The sequence below is a fragment of the Pan paniscus genome, chromosome 19 (genome assembly GCF_029289425.2).
Source record: "Pan paniscus chromosome 19, NHGRI_mPanPan1-v2.0_pri, whole genome shotgun sequence".
Classification (NCBI taxonomy): Eukaryota; Metazoa; Chordata; class Mammalia; order Primates; family Hominidae; genus Pan; species Pan paniscus.
This window is the reverse complement of record NC_073268.2, coordinates 11961888-11984194: the sequence shown is the minus strand read 5'-3', so window position 1 is coordinate 11984194 and position 22307 is coordinate 11961888. Positions and strand designations below refer to the sequence as shown.

The 22307-nt window shown below is 46.9% G+C and overlaps 1 protein-coding gene across 1 annotated transcript in view; it reads left to right on the top strand.

Moving 5' to 3' along the window:
• Window positions 1-5683: 5683 nt before the first annotated feature.
• Window positions 5684-22307, top strand: part of UBE2G1 (ubiquitin conjugating enzyme E2 G1) — a 93416-nt gene continuing 76792 nt past the window's right edge. The window contains exon 1 of the mRNA XM_034941314.3: window positions 5684-6123. Coding sequence (XP_034797205.1) covers window positions 6078-6123 — 46 coding nt within the window. The 5' untranslated portion in view covers window positions 5684-6077. The remainder of the gene's footprint in view (window positions 6124-22307) is intronic.

Below are 22307 nucleotides of genomic sequence, written 5' to 3'. Positions count from 1 at the left end.
AACGCTTTTATTTATTGCAACTAAACGAAATTCTGAACTCTTCACTGTGGTCAACAGGGTCCTCTGAGATGACACCTGCCTGCCTCTCCAACCTCCATTTACAGCCGCTTTTTCATTAGGCTGTAATGGAGCTGCCCATCCATGCTGACCTCCTTTCTGGCCTTTTTATTATTTTTTTAAATTTTAAATTTATTTTTTATTATTTAAAAAAATGAGACGGCTGGGACTTGCGGGTCATGGGGGAGAGGGTGGGGTGGGTCTCACGATGCTGCCCAGACTGGCCTCAAACTCCTGGGCTCAAGAAATCCTCCTGCCTCAGCTTCCCAAAGTGTTGGAATAACAGGCTTGAGCCACCGCATCCCACCCCACCCTTTCTAGTCTTTCTTTGTAGCAGCTGATAATTCTCAATTGAGAGTCTTTCCTACCAGTGGGCTTTAGCAGTAGCCATTTGCTCTGCCTGGAATGCTCGTCCCCAGAATCATCAAATGGCATATCCTGTTTGTAATCTCATTCCAATTAAAATCTTTTCAAAGGCCTTCCCTATTTTATCTAGAACAGACCCTATTCCTCAGTTGTTCACGCACCCTATTCATTTCCATCTTATCACTTATCATAATCCAATGCTGATTTTTTTTTTTTTTTTTTGGAAACAGGGTCTTGCTCTTTTGTCCAGGCTGGAGTGCAGTGGTGTGATCATGGCTCACTGCAGTCTCAACTTCCTGGGCTCAAGGGATCTTCCCACCTCAACCCTCCTGAATAGCTGGGACTACAGGCATGTTCTACCATGCCTGGTTAATTTTTTAATTTTTTTTTTTTTAGACGAAGTCTCGCTCTTGTCCCCCAGGCTAGAGTGCAATGGTGCAATATCGGTTTACTGCAACCTCTGCCTCCCGGGTTCAAGCGATTCTCCTGCCTCAGCCTCCTGAGTAGCTGGGATTACAGGTGCCTGCCACCATGCCTGGCTAATTTTTGTATTTTTAGTAGAGACAGGATTTCACCATGTTGGCCAGGCTGGTCTCGAACTCCTGACCTCAGGTTATCCACCCGCCTCGGCTTCCCAAAGTGCTGGGATTATAGGCATGAGCCACCGCACCCGGACAGTTTTTAAATTTTCTGTAGAGATGGGGCCTCACCTTGTTGCTTAGGTTGGTCTCGACCTCTTGGGCTCAAGAGATCTGCCTGCCTCGACCTCCCTAAGTGTTGGGACTACAGTCGTGAGCTACCAGGCCTGAACAAATGTTGACCTTAATAGTTGTTTACTTTTTTTTTTTTTTTTTTTGAGATGGAGTCTCACTCTGATCTCAGCTCACTGCAAGCTCTGCCTCCCGGGTTCAAGTGATTCTTGTGCCTCAGCCTCCCGAGTAGCTGGAATTAAAGGCATGTGCCGCCATGCTCGGCAAATTTTTATATTTTTAGTAGAGATAGGGTTTCTCCATGTTGGCCAGGTTGGTCTCGAACTCCTGACCTCAGGTGATCCACTCACCTTGGCCTTCCAAATTGCTGGGATTATAGGCGTAAGCCACCACGCCTGGCTGTTGTTTACTTTTTGACTGTTCTGTCCCATTAGATGTTACTGTCATGAGGTAGGAACCTGGTCAGTGTAGTTTACACCTAGACCTCGAGTCCTAGGATTGTGTCTAGCTCATAGCAGTTGCTCAGTAAATGTTTGTTAAATAAAGCAATAGTTAGACAGTTGGGTGTGCAAGCGGTCATTCAGGCTTGAGGATCAGCCAGGCACTAAAATGGTGAGAGAGGGAGACGAACAGCCAAGTTTGTTGAGGGCGTATGAAGAGAAGGATTGTAGTAATGGACTACTCTCTAAGCTCAGAAGAGAAGGAAGAGAGAACAGGAAGGAAATGACAGATAGTAAAAAAGTGGTAAATAGGGCCGGACGCGGTGGCTCACACTTCTAATCCCAGCACTTTGGGAGGCCGAGGTGGGCAGATCACGAGGTCAGGAGATTGAGACCATCCTTGCTAACATGGTGAAACCCCATCTCTACCAATAATACAAAAAAAATGAGCCAGGCATGGTGGCACGCGCCTATAGTCCCAGCTACTCGGGAGGCTGAGGCAGGAGAATCACTTGAACCCGGGAGGCGGAGGCTGCAGTGAGCCGAGATCGCACCACTGCACTCCAGCCTGGCTGACAGAGCGAGACTCTGTTTTAAAAAGAAAAGAAAAAAAAAGTGGTACACAGAATGGGGTCTTGTTGATGTGGAAGAGCTGTGTGGCGTGAACGCTAAAGCCAGTAAGCTGGAAGGATAAGGAATGGTGGTCAGCGTGCGTGGCTTGAAACCAAGTATTGGGGTGTGGTGGAATTTTGGGTGGCGAGACTGTCCCACGGGAACACGGAGAGGCCAGCTGGTGGGAAGGGAAGGAGAGGAAGTCAAGTGGTGAGAGACGGGTCATTCATGTGGGTAATTAGGTCCCCAAGGTGGAGGGCTGGAGTAGAATAAAGAGAAGGGCTCTGAGGCAGGAGGACAAGTCCATGATGAATGGGTCTGCAGGTCACAGCACCAAAGGGGAGTGGCAAGTGCTGCAGCTGGATGGCATTAACCTCAAAAGCAAGAGGGCCCAGGTGCAGTGGCTCATGCGTGTAATCCCAGCACTCTGGGAGGCCAAGGCGGGAGGATCGCTTGAGACCAGTTTGAGACCAGCCTAACGAACAAAGGGAGACCCACTCCTTGGACTTGGTCTGTCATACCAATGGCACCCAGTCACCCGGGTCAGGAGAGTCACCTGTGGTGCTCCCCGCTCTTTCCTATATCCCATAGATCACCAAGGCCTATATATTCTTTGTTTTTTCGTTTTTTGTTTTTTTTGAGACGGAGTTTCACTCTTGTTGCCCAGGCTGGAGTGCAATGGCACAATCTCAGCTCACAGCAACCTCCCCTTCCCGGATTCAAGCAATTCTCCTGCTTTGGCCTCCCAAGTAGCTGGGATTACAGGCATGCACCACCACGCCCGGCTAATTTCGCCTTTTTTTTTTTTTTTTTTTTTTTGAGACAGAGTCTTGCTCTGTCGCCCAGGCTGGAGTGCAGTGGTGCGATCTAGGCTCACTGCAACCTCTGCCTTCTGGGTCCAAGCGATTCTCTTGCCTCAGCCTCCCAAGCAGCTGGGACTACTATTAGCTGGCCACCACGCCCAGCTAATTTTTGTATTTTTAGTAGAGACGGGGTTTCACTATGTTGGTGAGGCTGGTCTTGACCTCCTGACCTCGTGATCCACCTGCCTTGGCCTCCCAAAGTGCTAGGATTATAGGAGTGAACCACTGCCCTAGGCCCTAATTTTGTATTTTTAATAGAGACAGGGTTTCTTCATGTTGGTCAGGCTGGCCTCGAACTCCTGACCTCAGGTGATCTGCCCGCCTCAGCCTCCCAAAGTGTGGGGATTACAGACGTGAGCCACCTCGCCTGGCCACCAAGGCCTAAATATTTTATGGACACTCCTTAATCCAAGTCTTAGTTACTGCCACAATCTCCATAAGGGTCTCCAGGCTTTAAAAATTTTTATTAAAATTTTAAAATGTTTATTAAAAAAATATTTTGGGCTGGGCATAGTGGTTCATGCCTGCAATTCCATCACTTTAGGAGGCTGAGGCGGGTGGATCACTTGAGCCCAGGAGTTCAAGACCAGCCTGGCCAACATGGTGAAACCCTGTCTCTACCGAAAATACAAAAATTATCCAGGCATGGTGGCACAGGCCTGTAATCCCTGCCACTCAGGAGGCTGAGGCACGAGAATCACTTGAACCAGGGAGGCAGAGGTGCAGTGAGCTGAGATTGTGCCACTGTACTCCAGCCTGGGCGACAGAGGGAGACTGTTTCAAAACAAAACAAACACTTTTTTGTAGCGATAGGGTCTTGCTCTGTCGCCCAGGCTAGTCTCCAGCTCCTGGCCTCAAGTGATCCTCCTGCGTGGAGTTTCCAAAGAGCTGGGATTACAGATGAGAGCCACCACAGCCTGCAGGGCACTGGTCTTGACCCTCCCTCCCTCATCAATTCTCTGCAGCCACAGCAAAACATTCAAAATGCAAGTCTGCTATTTTTCTACTCCTAGTTAAAACTTTTCAGGGGCCTCCCACTGTTTAAGGATTAGGTTCAATTTCTAAACCTTTATCCAGCTCTGATCTTTCACCAGATTTGGAAATTATTACAAAAAATAAATTTTTTTTTTTTTTTTTTTTTTTTTACAAAAAATAAATCTTAAGAAACTAGGAATAGGCCGGGCACAGTGGCTCTTGCCTATAATCCTAGCATTTTGGGAGGCTGAGGCAGGCGGATTGCCTGAGTTCAGGAGTTCGAGACCAGCCTGGGCAACATGGTAAAACCCCATCTCTACTAAAATACGAAAGAAAATTAACCTGGCCTGGAGGCGTGCGCCTGTAGTCCCAGCTACTCAGGAGTCTGAGGCAGGAGAATTGCTTTAACTCGGGAACCTGAGAGGCGGAGGTTGCAGTGGGCCAAGATCACGCCACTGCACTCCAGCCTGGGCGACAGAACAAGACTGTCTCAAAAAATAAAAAATAAATAAATAAAATAAAAAAGAAAGAAACTAGGAATAGAAGTAAATTTGCTTGATTTGGTAAAGTGAAACATCAAAATGGTCCCTTTGGTCTATTTGATAGGGGGCAGTGGTTCACACTTGTAATCCTAACACTTTGGGAGGCCGAGTTGGAAGGACTGCTTGAACCCAGGAGTTTGAGACCAGCCTGGGCAACATAGAGAGACCTCTGGCCCCCCCCTCCTTTTTTTTTTTTTTTTTTTGAGACGGAGTCTCTCTCTGTCGGCCATGCTGGAGTGCAGTGGCACCATCTCGGCTCACTGCAATCTCTGCCTCCTAGGTTCAAGCAATTCTCCTTTCTCAGCCTCCCTGGTAGCTGGGAGTACAGGCGCCTGCCACCAGGCTGGGCTAATTTTTGTATTTTTAGTAGAGACCAGGTTTCACCATGTTGGCCAGGATGGTCTCGAACTCGTGACCTCAGGTGATCTGCCCACCTCGGCCTCTCAAAGTGCTGGGATTACAAGCATGAGCCACCGCGCCCCGTCAAACCCCCCGATCTCTATAAAGCAAATAAAAAAATAGCAGGGCATGGTGGTGTGTACCTGTAATCCCAGATACTAAGGAGACTCAGATGGGAGGATCCCTTAAGCCCAGGAGTTCCAAGCTGCAGTGAGCTATGATCACTGCACTCCAGCCTGGGCGACAGAGAGAATTGCCGTCCATAAATGATAATAATAACAGGGCCGGTCTCGGTGGCTCAATAATAATAGGGCCGGATGCGGTGGCTTTTTTTGTGCACTCTTCATGTAAAGTGAGTTATCATCATATATTGCCTCTATTTTGATGTTTGGTTAAAATGGGGCACACCAGTACTAACTTCGGCTTTCTAACAATACCTACTTCGCACACCATGTGGCAGTGTTAGATGGCTTTTGGGCGCTCGCCAAGGACTAGACATCTACCACTTCTTCTGGCCTCTTCGCTCCTATATCCACTGCTTCAATCCAGAGGCTGTATTTGACCCTCTGCGACCTCTTTGTCATGGCGTCCGCGGGGCGTCTACCAGCGGAGGCTTGGGCTGGCAGCCGGGCGTCGACCTTCCCAAAATGGCGGCGGCCGGGACGACTGCGCTCAAGGGGCGGGGTTCCGCCGCCGGGGGCGGGGCGGGAGGCCGAGGGGTCGGGCTAGCGGGCGGGACACTTCCCAAGTCGGCAGTCTCAGCGCGCCTGCGCCGAGCGGCCCTGCGCGCAGTGAGGCAGTGGCGGGGGAAGGCACCGGTGGGGCCGACGGGCGGGTTGAAGGAGGGAAGCGGGCGAGCGAAGTCCCAGTGCGCGCCGCGGCAGCCCGGGCACCCTCCCCTTCCGGGCGTGAGTCGCTGTGAAAAGAGCTGAAGCGAGCGGACTCGCATCGGCAGCGAGGCGCCGCTCCCGCCGCCTCAGCCCGGCCTCCCTCGGCTCCGGCGCTCCGGTCGCGGGGCCCGGGTTCCTCGGCACACCCCGCTTCAGCCGCCCCCAGAGCCTGTCCCCAGCCCTTCGGAAGCCCCGGCGCCAGCCCGGGCCCTCGGCAGGGAGGATGACGGAGCTGCAGTCGGCACTGCTACTGCGAAGACAGCTGGCAGGTGAGCAGGCGGGCGGCGGGGCGCCGGGCCCGGCCGCGATCGCGGACAGCCGCAGCCCAGTCCCTCTTCTCCTCCCGGGCCAGCGGCCGTACTGCCGAAGGGGCCCGGGCCTGCGAGGGTGGGGACCTCGAGGCTCCGGTCCCGGCCGGGCCCAGCCGTTCTCGCCCGGCTCTTGGAGGGCACTGGGGGCGGGGACGCGACCCAGCTCCGGCCCAGGGACGGGGCCTGGCGCCCGGGGGGTCGGAGAGGAGGAGGTCCCCTCCCCCACCGTTCTGTAGGACGTTGCGGGGGAGGGGCTGTGTGCGGGTCCCCAGGCCGGGGCCGCCAGCTTGGAGGGGCGGGTCCCGGGTTCAGGTGCTGCCGGGGCCGCCGGACCTTCGGGGCCGGCTGGAACGTCCGGACCCAGTGCGGCTGCGAGTCCCCGGCTCGGTGTCTGAGGGCGGGCGGAAGGGACCGGCCCTGGCGGGATAGGTGAGGCGCACAAAACTTCTCCCCGGGCGGCGCTGGGTCCGCGGAGTTGGGGCCGACAACAAAAGCGCTGGCCTCGGCGGCCTCCACGCGGGCGCGAGGGTGCCGGAGACCCTGGCCGAGTGCGGATCGCCGCCTCGCCTGCCTCCGCCTGGCACGGGCTCCGGCTGCGCCGCCCGGCTGGGGGAGGGTAGGAGCGGGCCGCGGGGAGAGCCGCTCGCTGGCCGGCTCCGGGCTTTGTGCTCGCCGCGATTCCGGCTGCTGCGCAGGCCTGCAAACCCCGGAGCTGCGCCCGCAGGCTCTGGCCCGGGGCGGCGGCCGGGTCGGCCTCCCCGAGGAGCCTGCGGCCCCCCTCCCCCATTGTCCCGGCCTCCGGCCGTTTGCGGCTTCCAGGTTGACTTTTTAGGGGGTTGGCTCCTACTCTGCTAGGACTGTGTGCGCGGAGCATGCGCACTGGAGACGTCCGTGTGCGGAGTGGAAGGGGGGAGGCGGGTTGGTGGCTTCACAATGCAGCCCCACGTGCTGCCAGATTTAAAGAGAAATGAACCAGCACTTACCCCTGCTGTACAACACCCGGCGTGTGTCATTCTCAGTTCAAGCGAAAGAGAAATGAACCAGCACTTACCCCTGCTGTACAACACCCGGCGTGTGTCATTCTCAGTTCAAGCGATCTTCCCCCTACCCACTCTAAAACCAGTAGCCTCTAGCCCTCAGCAGAAGCCAAAGACGAGTGATGAAATCTGTTTTTGAAATACATTTACTAAGAGTTTGAGGTGTTCGTTAAATCACCTTTATGGCTTCTTAAGGAAAAGGTTGTCAGGGGTTCTTACAGATTGTATAATTGGGTTTATTATTAGACCATGAGCAAGCAGGTTTGGACAAGTATTAAAGTTCTAGATGCTCAGGGGGAGTTAGCTTGCAGTGAATGGAGAAGTTCTAATGATACTACAGGATACTCATAAAAATTATGTGCTGGAAAAGCACTGAGGCCGGGCGCGCTGGCTCACGCCTGTAATCCCAGCACTTCGGGAGGCCGAGGCTGGCGGATCACCTTAGGACAGGAGTTCAAGGCCAGCCTGGCCAAAGTGGTGAAACCCCCGTCACTACTAAAAATACAAAAAATTATTCGGGCGTGGCGGAGGGCGCCTGTAATCCCAGCTACTCGGGAGGCTGAGGCGGGAGAATTGCTTGAACGCGGGAGGCATCGTTGCAGTGAGCTGAGATCGCGCCATTGCTTTCCAGCCTGGGCAACAGAGCGAGACTCTGTTCAAAAAAAAAGAAGGGCCAGGCGCGGTGGCTCACACCTGTAATCCCAGCACTCTGGGAGGCCGAGGCGGGCGGATCACGAGGTCAGGAGATCGAGACCATCCTGGCTAACACGGGGAAACCCTTTCTCTACTGAAAATACAAAAAATTAGCCGGGCGTGGTGGCGGGCGCCTGTAATCCCAGCTAATCGGGAGGCTGAGGCAGGAGAATGGCGTGAACCCAGGAGGCGGAGCTTGCAGTGAGCCGAGATGGCGCCACTGCACTCCAGCCTGGGCGACAGAGTGAGACTGTGTCTCAAAAAAAAAAAAAAAAAAAAAAGAACTTTATTGCATTTTTTTTTTTTTGAGGCAGAGTCTCACTCTGTTGCCCAGGCTGGAGTGCAGTTGCGCGATCTCGGCTCACTGCAACCTCTGCCTCCTGGGTTCAAGTGATTCTCCTGCCTCAGCCTCCCGAGTAGCTGGGATTACAGGTGCGCGCCACCAAGCTTGGCTAATTTTTTGTATTTTTAGTAGAGACGGGATTTTACCGTGCTGGCTAGGCTGGTCTTGAACTCCTGACCTGATGATCCGCCTGCCTGGGCCTCCCAAAGTGTTGGGATTACAGGCGTGAGCCACCGTGCCCGTCTGCATCTTTTTTTTTTTTTTTTTTTTTTTTTTTGAGACGGAGTCTTACTCTGTCGCCCAGCTGGAGTGCAGTGGCGCGATCTCGGCTCACTGCAAGCTCCGCCTCCCGGGTTCACGCCATTCCCCTGCCTGAGCTTCCCGAGTAGCTGGGACTACAGGCGCCCGCCACCACGCCCGGCTAATTTTTTGTATTTTCAGTAGAGACGGGGTTTCACTGTGTTAGCCAGGATGGTCTCGATCTCCTGACCTCGTGATCCGCCCGTCTCAGCCTCCCAAAGTGCTGGGATTACAGACGTGAGCCACCAGGCCCGGCCTCTCTGAATTCTTACATAATGGAAAAGATAAACATTTAAAAGGTGTGAAAGAAGTTATGCATTACTAAGAAAGTAAAATAAGATAACAATGTCAGCAGCAGCAATGTGTGAAAGGATTTCCTATCCGTTTGTGAAACAGCTCTAGATTTTGATGGTCATCTGGTTCCGTTTTGCACTCTTTTTTTTGACAATGTATGTAGCAAATATTAATAAAACGTCCCAAAGCTCTTTCTTAATGATTGACTTTCTGATGGGGCATACTAAAATACACTTTAAGATAGAGGAGAGAACAATTTAATTTGTATTTTTTCAGGCCTCATTGTAAAGTTACTTAGCTGCAGATTTAAGTTTTCCTGCCTTCTTGATCAGAAACAATGGGATTGTTTTTAATTTTTTTAAAAATTTGAAGCATGTTAATTAACATGCTCAAAATGTACAAAGTAGTAGGGCAAGGCAAATGAATTTTAATTGAAATGTAAACATATCAAATTTATTGGAAAGATTCGATAAGTACACACAGTGAAATAAAAGCCTTGTTTTATTTTGTTTTTGAGACAGAGTTTTACTTTGTTGCCCAAACCGGGGTGCAGTGGCGACATCTTGGCTGACGACAACTTCTGCCTCTGGGTTCAAGTGATTCTCCTGCCTCAGCCTCAGAGTTGCTGGGATTACAGAAGCCCTCCACTGTGTCTGGCCAATTTTTGTATTTTTAGTAGAGACAGGGTTTCACCATGTTGGCCAGGCTGGTCTCGAACTCCTGACTTCAGGTGATCCACCCACCTTGGCCTCCCAAAGTGCTGGAATTACAAGTGTGAGCCACCAGCACCTTTCACCCAGACTGGAGCGCAGTGACATAATCTCAGTTCACTGCAACCTCCGCCTCCCAGGTTCAAGCGATTCTGCTGCCCCCTGCGGCCCCCAGTAGCTGAGATTACAGGCATGTACTACCACGCCAGGCTAATTTTTGTATAAAATTTCCAAAAACTTAAAACAACAGTGGCTACATTTATTGAACTTCTAGTCTGTCAATCCTTAAGGATTTAAATTAATTACTTGGTAGAATATATCGGGTATGTTTTGTTGATAACATAATGAAGAATCTGGTTACTTTCAGAATTGAACAAAATGGTTCCTTGGGTTGTGGAGTGTCTCAATCTTGGCGCTACTGACGTTTTGGGTTGAGTATTGTTGTAGGTCCTATTCTGTGCATTATAGAATGTTCAGCAGCATTCGTGGCCTTCACCCACTAGATGCCAGTAGCATACTCCCTTAGTTGTGACAACCATAAATGTCTCCATTGCCAAATGTCTCCTGAGGGACAGAATCATCCCAGATTGAAGATTACTGAGTTAAAATGTTTCAGAGAAGACCATTATGGCTAATTGTTAAGCAAATAAAGACACCTAACAGATTCATGAAATCAGATAGGTTGTGTATTTCTCTGTGGATATTATTAGACTATGACTTACTCCTTTGCAAATTGAGCGGTGGCAATTCAAGTTTTGCAGTGCCTTATGTTAAACACTAAAAAATCCCTCAGCACAGGAGATACTTTTAAAACATTTTATCTTTTGAAAAGGTATTATAAGCATTGGTTAAAAATGCAAAGAGTACAAAAAAACATAGTCTTTTCACCCTGGCCATAAGTTCTTTTTGTGGAAGCAACCCATCATTGACAAATATGTCTTTTTTTTTTTTTTTTTTTTTTTTTTTTTTTGAGACAGTCTTGCTCTGTCGCCCAGGCTGGATTGCAGTGGCCCAGGCTGGAATGCAGTGGCACGATCTCCGCTAATTGCAACCTCCGCCTCGCGGGTTCAAGCGATTCTTGTGCCTCAGCCTCCCAAGTAGCTGGGATTACAGGTGTGTGCCACGATGCCCAGGCTTATTTTTTGTATTTTTAGTAGAGACAGGGTTTTTGCCATGTTGGCCAGGCTGGTCTTGAACTCCTGATCTCAGGTGATTCACCCGCCTCAGCCTACGAAAGTGCTGGAATTACAGGCATGAGCCATCATGCCTGGCTGACAAATGTGTCTTTTTAGAGAGGTTCTTGTATGTATGTTTATATAGGCTAACGTTTACTGAGGACTAACATGTACCAGGCACTGTGCTGAGTACTTTATATATTTATTTTATTTTATTTTTATTTTTTTGAGATGGAGTCTCACTCTGTCACCCAGGCTGGAGTGCAGTGGTATAATCTCAGCTCACTGCAATCTCTCCCTCCTGGATTCAAGAGATTATCTTGCCTCAGTCTCTGTAGTAGCTGGGCTTACAGGTGCTGGCCACCACGCCCAGCTAATTTTTGTATTTTTAGTAGAGATGGGGTTTCACCATGTTGGCCAGGCTGGTCTTGAACTCCTGACCTCAAGTGATCTGCCCACCTTGGCCTCCCAAAGTGCTGGGATTACTGGCGTGAGCCACCACGCCTGGCCTCTATTGCATTTTTTTTTTTCCCAACACAGAGTCTTGTTCTGTCGCCCAGTCTGGAGTGCAGTGGTGCGATCTTGGTTCACTGCAACCTCCGCCTCCTGAGTTCAAGTGATTCTCCTGCTTTAGCCTCCCAAGTAGCTGAGATTACAGGTGTCCACCACCACGCCCAGCTAATTTTTGTATTTTTAGTTGAGACAGGGTTTCGCCATGGTGGCCAGGCGGATCTTGAACTCCTGACCTCAGGTGATCTGCCCACCTTGGCCTTCCAAAGTGGTGGGATTTACAGGCAGGAGCCACTGCGCCCAGCCCGTCTATTGCATAGATGTATATTTTTTGAGACGGAGCTTCACTCTTGTTGCCCAGGCTGTAGTGCAATGGCATGATCTAGGCTCACCACAACCTCCGCCTCCCCAGGTTCAAGTGATTCTCCTACCTCAGCCTCCCCAGTAGCTGGGATTACAGGCATGTGCCACTACACCTGGCTAATTTTGTATTTTTAGTAGAGATGGGGTTTCTCCATGTTGGTCAGGCTGGTCTTGAACTCCCGGTCTCAGGCGATCTCCCCGCCTCAGCCTCCCAAAGTGCTGGGATTACAGGCGTGAGCCACTGCGCCGGGCCAGTTTTATTATATAGTTTGTTAATACACATTATATGTTGTGATATTTCCATATATAGTTGTGAAATTAGGTGCATTTATCATTATTTAATAGAGTGGATCTAGGGTGGAAAAATCTGATAATCCAGTGACTATCATTATATTGTTGCCTTTTGACTTCCTTTTCTCAGGTGAAGAATGTTTGATTGCACCGTCAAGATGAGTTTCAATCCTTCGCCTCTTTTGGTCTTGGGTACTTCAGTACAATTTTTTTGTTGGCAGGAGGGTACAGTGTGGGCATTCCTTTGCTTTAAGCAAGTAAAGTATTAATTAAGCACTCTTTTAATGAGATCAGTTTGATTTAGGATAAATAATTTGGCATTTCTTAATTATTGAAACCTTTTTTTTAGATTTAAATTTTTGTTAGAATTTAGATGACCTCTAAGGGTATGTCTAATGCTACCTTTCATTGGTTTGTAGGAAATAACTTTTCAGAGAAGGAAGTGTGGGCTTATGGAAACACTCTGGCAAGGTAAACATAGTGTAGTTTTATATGGTTAATAGCATTTCAGGTACAGAAAAGTACAAATCAGAAAAAGCAAACATTTTCCAAATTTTGGTAATGAATATGAATTATTGGTATAAACAGATAAATGATAAAGAATAAAATGTAATTTCAGGAAATAAGATATTGAAATGTTACAATAAAACATTCTAAACTTTTTCCCCCTAGTGCAAGATAGTATTGGGCTAATTTGAGTTAATCAGCAGTTTTTTTTTGTTTTGTTTTTTGTTTTGAGATGGAGCCTTGTTCTGTTGCCCAGGCTGGAGTATAGTGGCGAGATCTTGGCTCACTGCAGCCTCTGCCTCCCGGGTTCAAGTGATTCTCCTGCCTCAGCCTTCTGAGTAGCTGGGACTACAGGCACACGCCACCACCCCTGGATCATTTTTGTATTTTTAGTAGAGATGGAGTTTCACCATGTTGGCCAGGATGGTCTCCTTGGCCCGCCTTGGCCTCCCAAAGTGTTGGGATTACAGGCGTGAGCCTTCGCGCCCGGTCTAATCAGAAGTTTTTATCAGTGCTGTTCCATTGATAGATTCTGGCCCTCATAGAAACTTCTGGAAGAAATACTGTACTGTATTGCTGTTGCTGTAGAGATGTATACCTCTTTTTATAAAGTTATGTTCTAGATTTGCAACAAGTTAATTTTTGTAAGCGGAAATATTTTATTTTACTTTTTATTTAACCTTTATACCCATGTCCAGTGACTTAGAAAAACTGCTATTGCTGTATCTTTGCTTTTTTTCCTTTAGCTATTCTTATTTACTCTTCTATTGGCTAGGGATATGTTAAAAATACAAAAAACAAAGACCTTAAATTTTTACCTGGCAGCTGTTTGTTGTTTGTTTGCTTTAATCTTGTAAAACAAGATTGCTTTTAAGTAAGTTTATCAAATAGGAATTTTTAAAAAAGTTCTTTATGTCAGGAGACACTTTTCCTTTTATCAAATAGGAATTTTTTAAAAAGTTCTTTATGTCAGGAGACACTTTTCCTTTGCTTTTGAATGTACATGCATTTTAATTACATTATATTCTTATGTAAGGTATATATTTTCTAGGGTTTCTATGTTAAGACAGAGTAATGCTAGGCAAAGAGTTCTTTTTCCTTTTTTTTGTTTTATTTTATTTTTTTGAGATGGAGTTTCGCTCTTGTTGCCCAGGCTTAAGTGCAGTGGCACGATCTCGGCTCACCGCAACTTCTTGCCACCTGGGTTCAAGCGATTCTCCCACTGCAGCCTCCCGAGTAGCTGAGATTACAGGCATGGGCCACCACACCCAGCTAATTTTGTATTTTTAATAGAGACAGGGTTTCTCTATGTTAGTCAGGCTGGTCTTGAACTCCTGACCTCAGGTGATCCGCCTGCTTCAGCCTCCCCAAGTGCTGGGATTACAGGCGTGAGCCACGCGCCCAGCCAAGTTCTTTTTCAACTTGATGCCAAAAGCATGAGCCATAAAAGGAAATATTAGTAAACTGGACATCATGAAAATTAAGAATTTTTACCTGATTAAAGACTGTTAAGAGGATGCAAAGACAAGCTACAAACTGGAAGAACATTTGCAAATCACATATCTGGCAACTGATTGTATCTAGAATATTTAAAGAACCCTCAACAGTTTAAAAAAAAAAAAGTCAATTCAAAAAAATGGGCAAAATTAGCCAGGTGTGGTGGCTCTCATCTGTAGTTTCAGCTACTAGGGAGGCTTGAATAGGAGCATCGCTTGAGATGGGGATTTTGAGGCGGCAGTGAGCTGTGACTGCACCACCGCTACACTCCAGCCTGGGCCACAGAGCAAGGCCCTGCCTAAAAAATAAGGGCAAAAGACACCAAGAGACATTTCACTGAAGAGGACATACAAATAGCAAACAAGTGACAACATGTTCAACATTATTAGACATCAGGGAAATGCAAATTGAAATCACAGTAAGATATCACCACTTACCTGTTAGAATAGTTAAAATTAAAAAAACTGTAACACTAAATGCTGCCAGGGACTTGGAGAAACTTGAACTTTTATACATTGCTGGTGGGAATGTATAATTGTATATCCACTATAGATAGAAAACAGCTTGCTTTTTTTTTTCTTTTTTAAGAGACAGGGTCTCTCTCTCTTTGTGTCTACATATATCTTTTAAAAATTTTTTATAAAAATAGAGATGGGGTCTTACTGTGTTGCCCAGGCTGGTTTTGAACTCCTGGGCTCAAGCAGTCCTCCTGTCTTGGCCTCCCAGAATGTTGGGATTACAGGTGTGAGCCACTGCATCCAGCCTATTTTTTTTTGTTTTTTTTGAGACAGAGTTCCGCTCTTGTTGCCCAGGCTGGAGTGCAGTGGCGGGATCTTGGCTAGATTGTCCTTCTTTATGGGTGGTCTTGGCACCTTTGTATAAAATTCTTGAAATGACAAAATTACAGTGATGGAGAATAGTGGTGTTCAGGGATTTAGGGACATGAGGGATATGTGGTATACAGTAACATGAGGGATCTTTGTGGTGATGAACAGTATTGTATCTTGATAGTGATTACACACATCTGCAAATGTGATAAAATTGCATAGAGTTATACACACACCCCCCCCCCACACACACACAACCGAGTGATGACATCTGAATACAGTAGTCCTCCCTTATCTGCATGGGATAAATACTTTCCAAGACCTCCAGGGGATGCCTGAAACCACTGATAGTCCTGAACCTTGTGCTTTCTCCTATATATGCATACCTATGATAGGATTTAATTTATGTTAGTCACAGTAAGGTTAACAACAATAATAACACAGAGCAATGATAACAATATGCTGGCATTACTACTCTTGCACTCTGGGGCCATTATTAAGTAAAATAAGGGTTACTTGAAACCAGGCACTGCTAAGTGATAGGCAGGAGGGACAGTGTGAGATTTCATCAAGCTACTTAGAACAACACAAAATTTACAACTTAGGAATTGTTTATTTTTTCTGTTATTTTCCATTTAATATTTTCAGACTGGGCTTGACCACAAGTAATTGAAAATGCCGATGGGGCAGGGGTGGGGGGACTATAAAGTATATGGATTGCACCACTGTAGATTTCTTGGGTTTGATATTGTGCTAGAGTTATACAGGATGTTAGCATTTGGGAGAAACTGGGTAAAGGTTACAGGAAACCTTTCTGTACAGTTCCCCCTTGTCCTATGGGACTGTATTTCAGAATAAGAAGTTTTTTAAAAAAGTCACCTGTAACCATGCATTATTATCAATCCTTTTTCAAATAAAGAACTTAATATTTGTAGTTATAAATACAACTACATGGTTGCTCTATTAACATGTTCAAGGAACAGGAAGTTGAAATAGAGAAACCTGTAGTTTAAGACAGAAATTCCGTCTTAATTTTATTTTTTTGTTATTTATTACTTATTTTTGAGACAAAGTCTTGCTGTGTTGCTCAGGCTGGTCTTGAACTCCTGGACTCAAGCAATCCTCTTGGCTTGGCCTCCCAGAGTGCTGGGATTACAGGCATGAGCCACCACGCACAGCTACCATCATAATTTTAAATAGCAGTCTTCATTTAAACTTGTGTGGTTGCTTGGAAAATGGAATAAAGGATCAGCATAAAAGTTTATTTATTGAGCCCTTATATGCCGTTGTATTGAGATGCTGCGGGAACGCAAAGGTAATTGATGTGATATCCCTACCTTGAGGTGCTACATTTAATAGCACTATGTAAACAACGTTTTTTATTTATTTATTTATTTAATTTTTTTTTGAGACAGTTTCGCTCTTGTCGCCCAGGCTGAAGTGCAGTAGCACCATCTCGGCTCACTGCAACCTCTGCCTCCTGGGTTCAAGCGATTCTCCTGCCTCAGCCACCCGAGTAGCTGGGGTTACAGGCGTGTGCCACCATGCACAGCTAGTTTTTTGTATTTTTTAGTAGAGACGGGATTTCTCCACGTTGGTCGGGCTGTTCTCGAACTCCTGACCTCAGGTGATCTGCCCGCTTCAGCCTCCCAAAGTGCTGGGATTACAGGCGTAAGCCACCATGCCTGGCTTTTTTTTTTTTTTTTTTTAAAGTGAAACAAGTTTATTAAGAAAGTAAAGGAATAAAGACTGGCTACTCTGCCAGGTGCAGTGGCTCTCGCCTGTAATCCCAGCACTTTGGGAGGCCGAGGCGGGCGGATCACCTGAGGTTGGGAGTTTGAGACCAGCCTGACCAACATGGAGAAACCCCATCTCTACTAGAAATACAAAATTAGCTGGGTGTGGTGGTGCACACCTGTAATCCCAGCTACTCAGGAGGCTGAGGCAGGAGAATCGCTTGAACCCGCGAGGTGGAGGTTGCAGCGAGCTGAGATCATGCCACTGCACTCCAGCCTGGGGAACAAGAAATTCCGTCTCAGAAAAAAAAAAAAAGAATGGCTACTCCATAGGCAGAGCAGCCAGTAGTAAATGAATTTTTTTTTCTTTTTTTTTTTTGAGATGGAGTTTCACTCTTGTTGCCCAGGCTGGAGTGTAGTGGCACGATCTCAGCCCACCGCAACCTCGGCCTCCCAGGTTCAAGCGATTCTCCCGCCTCAGCCTCAGAAGTAGCTGGGACTACAGGCGTGTGCCACCACAACCGGCTAAGTTTTGTATTTTTAGTAGAAATGTGGTTTCACCATGCTGGCCATGGCTAGTCTTAAACTCCTGACCTCAGGTAATACACCCGCCTCGGCCTCCCAAAGTGCTGGGATTATAGGCTTGAGCCATCGCTCCCAGCCAGTAAATGAATTTCTAAGGAAATAGTCTGGCAGGCCGGGCTTAGTGACTCATGCCTGTAATCCCAGAGTGACTCACGCCTGTAATCCCAGAACTTTGGGAGGCCGAGGCAGGTGGATCACCTGAGGTCAGGAGTTTGAGATAAGCCATGGCCAGCATGGTGAAACCCCATTTCTACTAAGAATACAAAAATTAGCTGGTCGTGGTTGCACATGCCTGTAGTCCCAGTTGCTTGTGAGGCAAATCACATCAAATCTTTGTTTTGTTTTGAGACAGGGTCTTGCTCTGTTGTCCGGACTAGAGTGCAGTGGCAACATCAAGGCCCGCTGCAGCCTCCACTTCCTCGGCTCAAGCAATCCTCCTCCCTCCCTCCCTATAGCTGGGACTATAGGCATGCACCACCACACCTGGCTGATTTTTCCTTTTGATAAAGTCTTGCTCTGTCACCCAGGCTGGAGTGCAGGGATGTGATGATGGCCTACTGCAGCCTCAATCTCCCAGACCCAAGTGAACCTCCCACCTTATCTGCCTCAGTAGCTGGGACTACAGGCACGCGCCACCATGCTCAGCAAATTAAAAAAAATTTTTTTTTGGTAGAGACAGGGTTTTGCCACGTTGCCCAGGCTGGTCTTGAACTACTGGGTTCAAGCAATCCTCCCACCTTGAACCATGTGTCAAATCTTTGCCCCAGCCAAATATTTGAAGTAAATAAAGAAATTGGGTAATTTCTCCAATCTAACCCTCCTAAATGCTGATGGAGCTGGCTAGTAGAAACAGTTTTATTTTCTGATAAAACTCGAGCCCTTTCCTTCTCAGCCTTCTCAGAGTTTATTTTTTTTCTTTTGGGAGTTCTTAGTTTCCTTTGAGAATCTAGCAAGAGTTAAAAGACCTCCTGAGAAAAGCACACATGCATAATTTGGTATGTAATTTCGGAGGGTTCTTTGATCTGTGGAGTGAAGCTCATTTATGCAGATCTAATGCTGTCTCTTAAATCAGCAAGTTTGATGCCCGTTTTGTGTACTATCGGGATGCTGTTTTGGTGTTTCAGGAACTTGTAGTCTGTAGAAAAATAAAAGTTCCATAATACAGCTGCTTTAGGGTTGTTATTACAGAAAAAGTCAAGAGAAGCTGGCTTCTACCAGTCTGGTTCATGGAGGGCTTTGAGGAGGAGTTCATGACACTTGTGCTTGACCTTTAAAAGATCTGTCAAATTTGACACACAGAAAAAGGAAAATATTTAAGGCTGAGGGAAAAGAACAAGCAAGACAAAGTTTATGCTGAAAGAAGTTGTGTAGTTGGAGTATATGATAAACTGAACTAGTGGGAAAACTATCTGGAAAGGTTGACGTTTGTGGAAGACCTTAAAAATGCTGGGGGTAGGCCAGGTGCAGTGACTCACACCTGTAATCCCAGCACTTTGGGAGGCCAAGGCAGGAGAATCTCTTGAACCCAGAAGGCAGAGGTTGCAGTGAGCTGAGATCACGCCACTGCATTCCAGCCTGGGTGACTGAGTGAGACTCTGTCTCAAAAAAAAAAATTTGACCGGGCACGGTGGCTCACGCCTGTATTCCCAGCACTTTGGGAGGCCGAGGCAGGTGGATCACGAGGTCAGGAGATCGAGACCATCCTGGCCAACACAGTGAAACCCGTCTCTACTAAAAATACAAAAATTAGCCTGGTGTGGTGGCACGTGCCTGTAGTGCCAGCTACTCGGGAGGCTGAGGCAGGAGAATCACTTGAACCCAGGTGTTCAAGAACCTCTTGAACCGAGGTTGCAGTGAGCCAAGATCGCCACTACACTCCAGCCTGGTGACAGAACAAGACTCTGTCTAAAAAAAAAAAAATGCTGGGGTGTGACATTATATGTGTGTGTGTGTGTATATATATATATCAACGAAACTCTATATATATATGGGGTTTCGTTGATCGACACTAGTTTATATTAGTTGGTAATACAATATAGCTACTTCACCACAATATTATACACATTCTTCCCCCTTCTTACATTTTTTTTCTTTTCCATTTACTTGTTTAAGCAAGTGACACTTGTTGAGACACCTTCAGTGTCTCATCAAGGTCCTTATTTTTCTTTCAAAGTTTTTGTTGTTGTTGTTGTTGTTTTCGAGATGGAGTCTCACTCTGTCGCCCAGGCTGGAGTGCAGTGGCGTGATCTCGGCTCACCGCAGCCTCCGCCTCCTGGGTTCAAGCAATTCTCCTGCCTCAACCTCCTGGGTACGTGGGACTACAGGCGCCCGCCACCACACCCGGCTAATTTTTTGTATTTTTAGTAGAGACGGGGTTTCACTGTGTTGGCCAGGATGGTCTCGATCTCCTGACCTCGTGATCCGCCCGTCTCGGCCTCCCAAAGTGCTGGGATTACAGGCGTGAGCCAATGTACCTGGCCACGCCCGGCTGATTTTTGTATTTTAGAAGAGACGGGGTTTCTCCGTGTTGCCCAGGCTGATCTTGAACTCCTGAGCTCAGGCAGTCTGCCTGCCTCGGCCTCCCAAAGTGCTGGGATTACAGGGGTGAGCCACCATGCCCGGCCTCATACAAAATATTTTTGAATGAGCTGGATTCAAACATTTTCTCTGTAGGAATGGTGAAAATGTCATTATCAGGAAAATGATCTAGCTGTATTATCTATAATACAGCCACCACGCCCACCCCTGAAGTATTTTCTTTAATGAACAACTCTGTCATAACTATAGCTTTTCGGTATAATTTAAAAAATTACTACAAAAATTAACATTGTTTTCTTTTTGGCTTTTCCTCCCACATCTCTGAAGTTCCTGTCTGGTCCTCTGCCCTAGCAGCCTTAAATTTCCTACCCAGCTTTCTGACCATAGTTTCCAAAAGAGAATACTAAGTTTCACTTATTTGCAATAGCAGAACCAAGACAGCTAGACTTCATTAATCTTCAAACTTGTCATTTAACAAAGTTTAGGCCTGGTGCAGTGGCTCACGCCTGTAATCCCAGCACTTTGGGAGACTAAGACAGGAGGATCGCTTGAGCCCGGGAGTTGGAGGCTGCAGTGAGCCATGAGTGCATCACTGCCCTCCAGCCTGGTTGACCCAGCAAGACCCCCTCTTAGAAAAACAATGTTTAAATTAGATCTACATAGAGAATGAATATAAAATTAATGTTGATACGACGATCCCTTTCCTACTTAGGTCCTGGGGAGCCTGTGGGGTCATATGATCCTTTGATTTTGTCACTTTTTTTGAGGATGTGTCAAATATATTTAAAAGACGGAGTTTCACCATGTTGGCCAGGCTGGTCTCTAACTCCTCACCTCACCCGCCTCGGCCTTTCGAAGTGCTGGGATTGCAGGCGTGAGCCACTGCACCCGGCCAAGACCACCGCATTTTATACCACTGCACACTGTCTGTTAAACTCTGAAGTCTTTGTAACTTTTGGAAGGGGAACTAATAACTATTGGTGATGGCCGCATCTGGTATTTTGAGTCTGTTTGCCATCTTTTGTGCTTTAGGATTCTAAAACTAAATTACTTATTTAAGGTTTATATAGAGAGAGGAGTGTTATTCCGAGGTCTTCCTTGATACTCTTTCACCCTAGGTAAACAGAGGATTGTATTTCCCTATTTTTTTGTATTTAGCAGTGCGTAAGGTTTATATTATCCTCATTAGTACTTTAGGCTGTGCTAATTTCTTTTTTCTGTTCATTCTTTTTTCTTCTTTTACTTGGCACTGACAAAGCTCAGAATAATTTCTGATTTTCAGACCGCTGTGAACATTTATGGTATGATAGTTCCCCTAGGAAAATACTGTATTTTTGCTATCTTCTCTGGTTATTTCTACATCTCTCCCTTAGGATGACACCTTTGCTCTTCTTCTGCCCTGAGCATTTGCCAAATGGATACAACAAAATTGTCGTTATCCAGTTTGGTTTATATTTAACTCTTGCAGGTGCAGCAGTGGCACAGACGAGGGTATTGTGTTGCCTGCTACCCTCTTCAGCCTCTAAGCCATATGGCATGGCTGTTGGGGAAGCAATATGACTGTGATAGGATTTTTGTTTTTAAATAAACCTTTTTAGAAGAGTTTCAGATATACAGAAGAACTGTGAGAATAGTACAGTGAGTTCTTATATACCCTGCATTCAGTTTCTCTTATTTTTAACTCTTTCCCCCAGCCCCCATGAGACAGTCTCCCTCTGTCAGCCAGGCTCACTGCAACCTCTGCCTCCTGGGCAGAGGTGATTCTCCTGTCTCAGAGTCCTGAGTAGCTGGGATTACAGGCACGCACCACTACACCTGGCTAAATTTTTTTTTTTTTTTTTTTTTTGACGAAGTCTCGCTCTGTTGCCCAGGCTGGAGTGCAGTGGTGAGATCTCGGGTCACTGCAAGCTCTGCCTCCCGAGTTCACGCCATTCTCCTGCCTCAGCCTCCCAAGTAGCTGGGACTACAGGTGCCTGCCACCATGCCCGGCTAGTTTTTTTGTATTTTTAGTAGAGGTGGGGTTTCACCATGTTAGCCAGGATGGTCTCGACCTCCTGACCTTGTGATCTGCCCTCCTCGGCCTCCCAAAGGGCTGGGATTACAGACATGAGCCAACACGTCCAGCCTCATACTATTTTTAAATGAGCTGGATTCAAACATTTTCTCTGTAGGAATGGCGAAGACATCATTATCAGGAAAATGATATAGCTGCATTATCTAAGAGTGATTTAAATAGATAAATTATAACCTAAATAATTACGTCTAAGTTGCTGGGTGCACATTTTTACAATTAGTTTAATTTGGAGACTGACACTCTTCAGAGCCAGATGTTCTCTGAATTCTTTATTATTTATTTTGAAATGTTCAAGGTGATACTTAGTTTTAACTGCCTTGACAGTGTTCTTTTTTGTTTTTTTTGAGACAGGGTCTTGCTCTGTTGCCCAGGCTGGAGTGCAGTGGCACAATCTCAGCTTACTGCAGCCTCTGCCTCCCAGGTTCAAGCAATTCTCCCACCTCAGCCACCTGAGTAGCTGGGATTACAGGTGCACCACCATGCTCAGCTAATTTTTGTATTTTTGGTAGAGACGAGGTTTCACCATGTTGGCCAGGCTGGTCCTAAACTCCTGACCTCAGGTGATCCACCCTTCTCAGCCTCCCAAAGTGCTGGGAATACAGGTGTGAGTTACCACGCCTGGCCAACAATGTTCTAAGTTAGTTACATTAGCCATAATATGT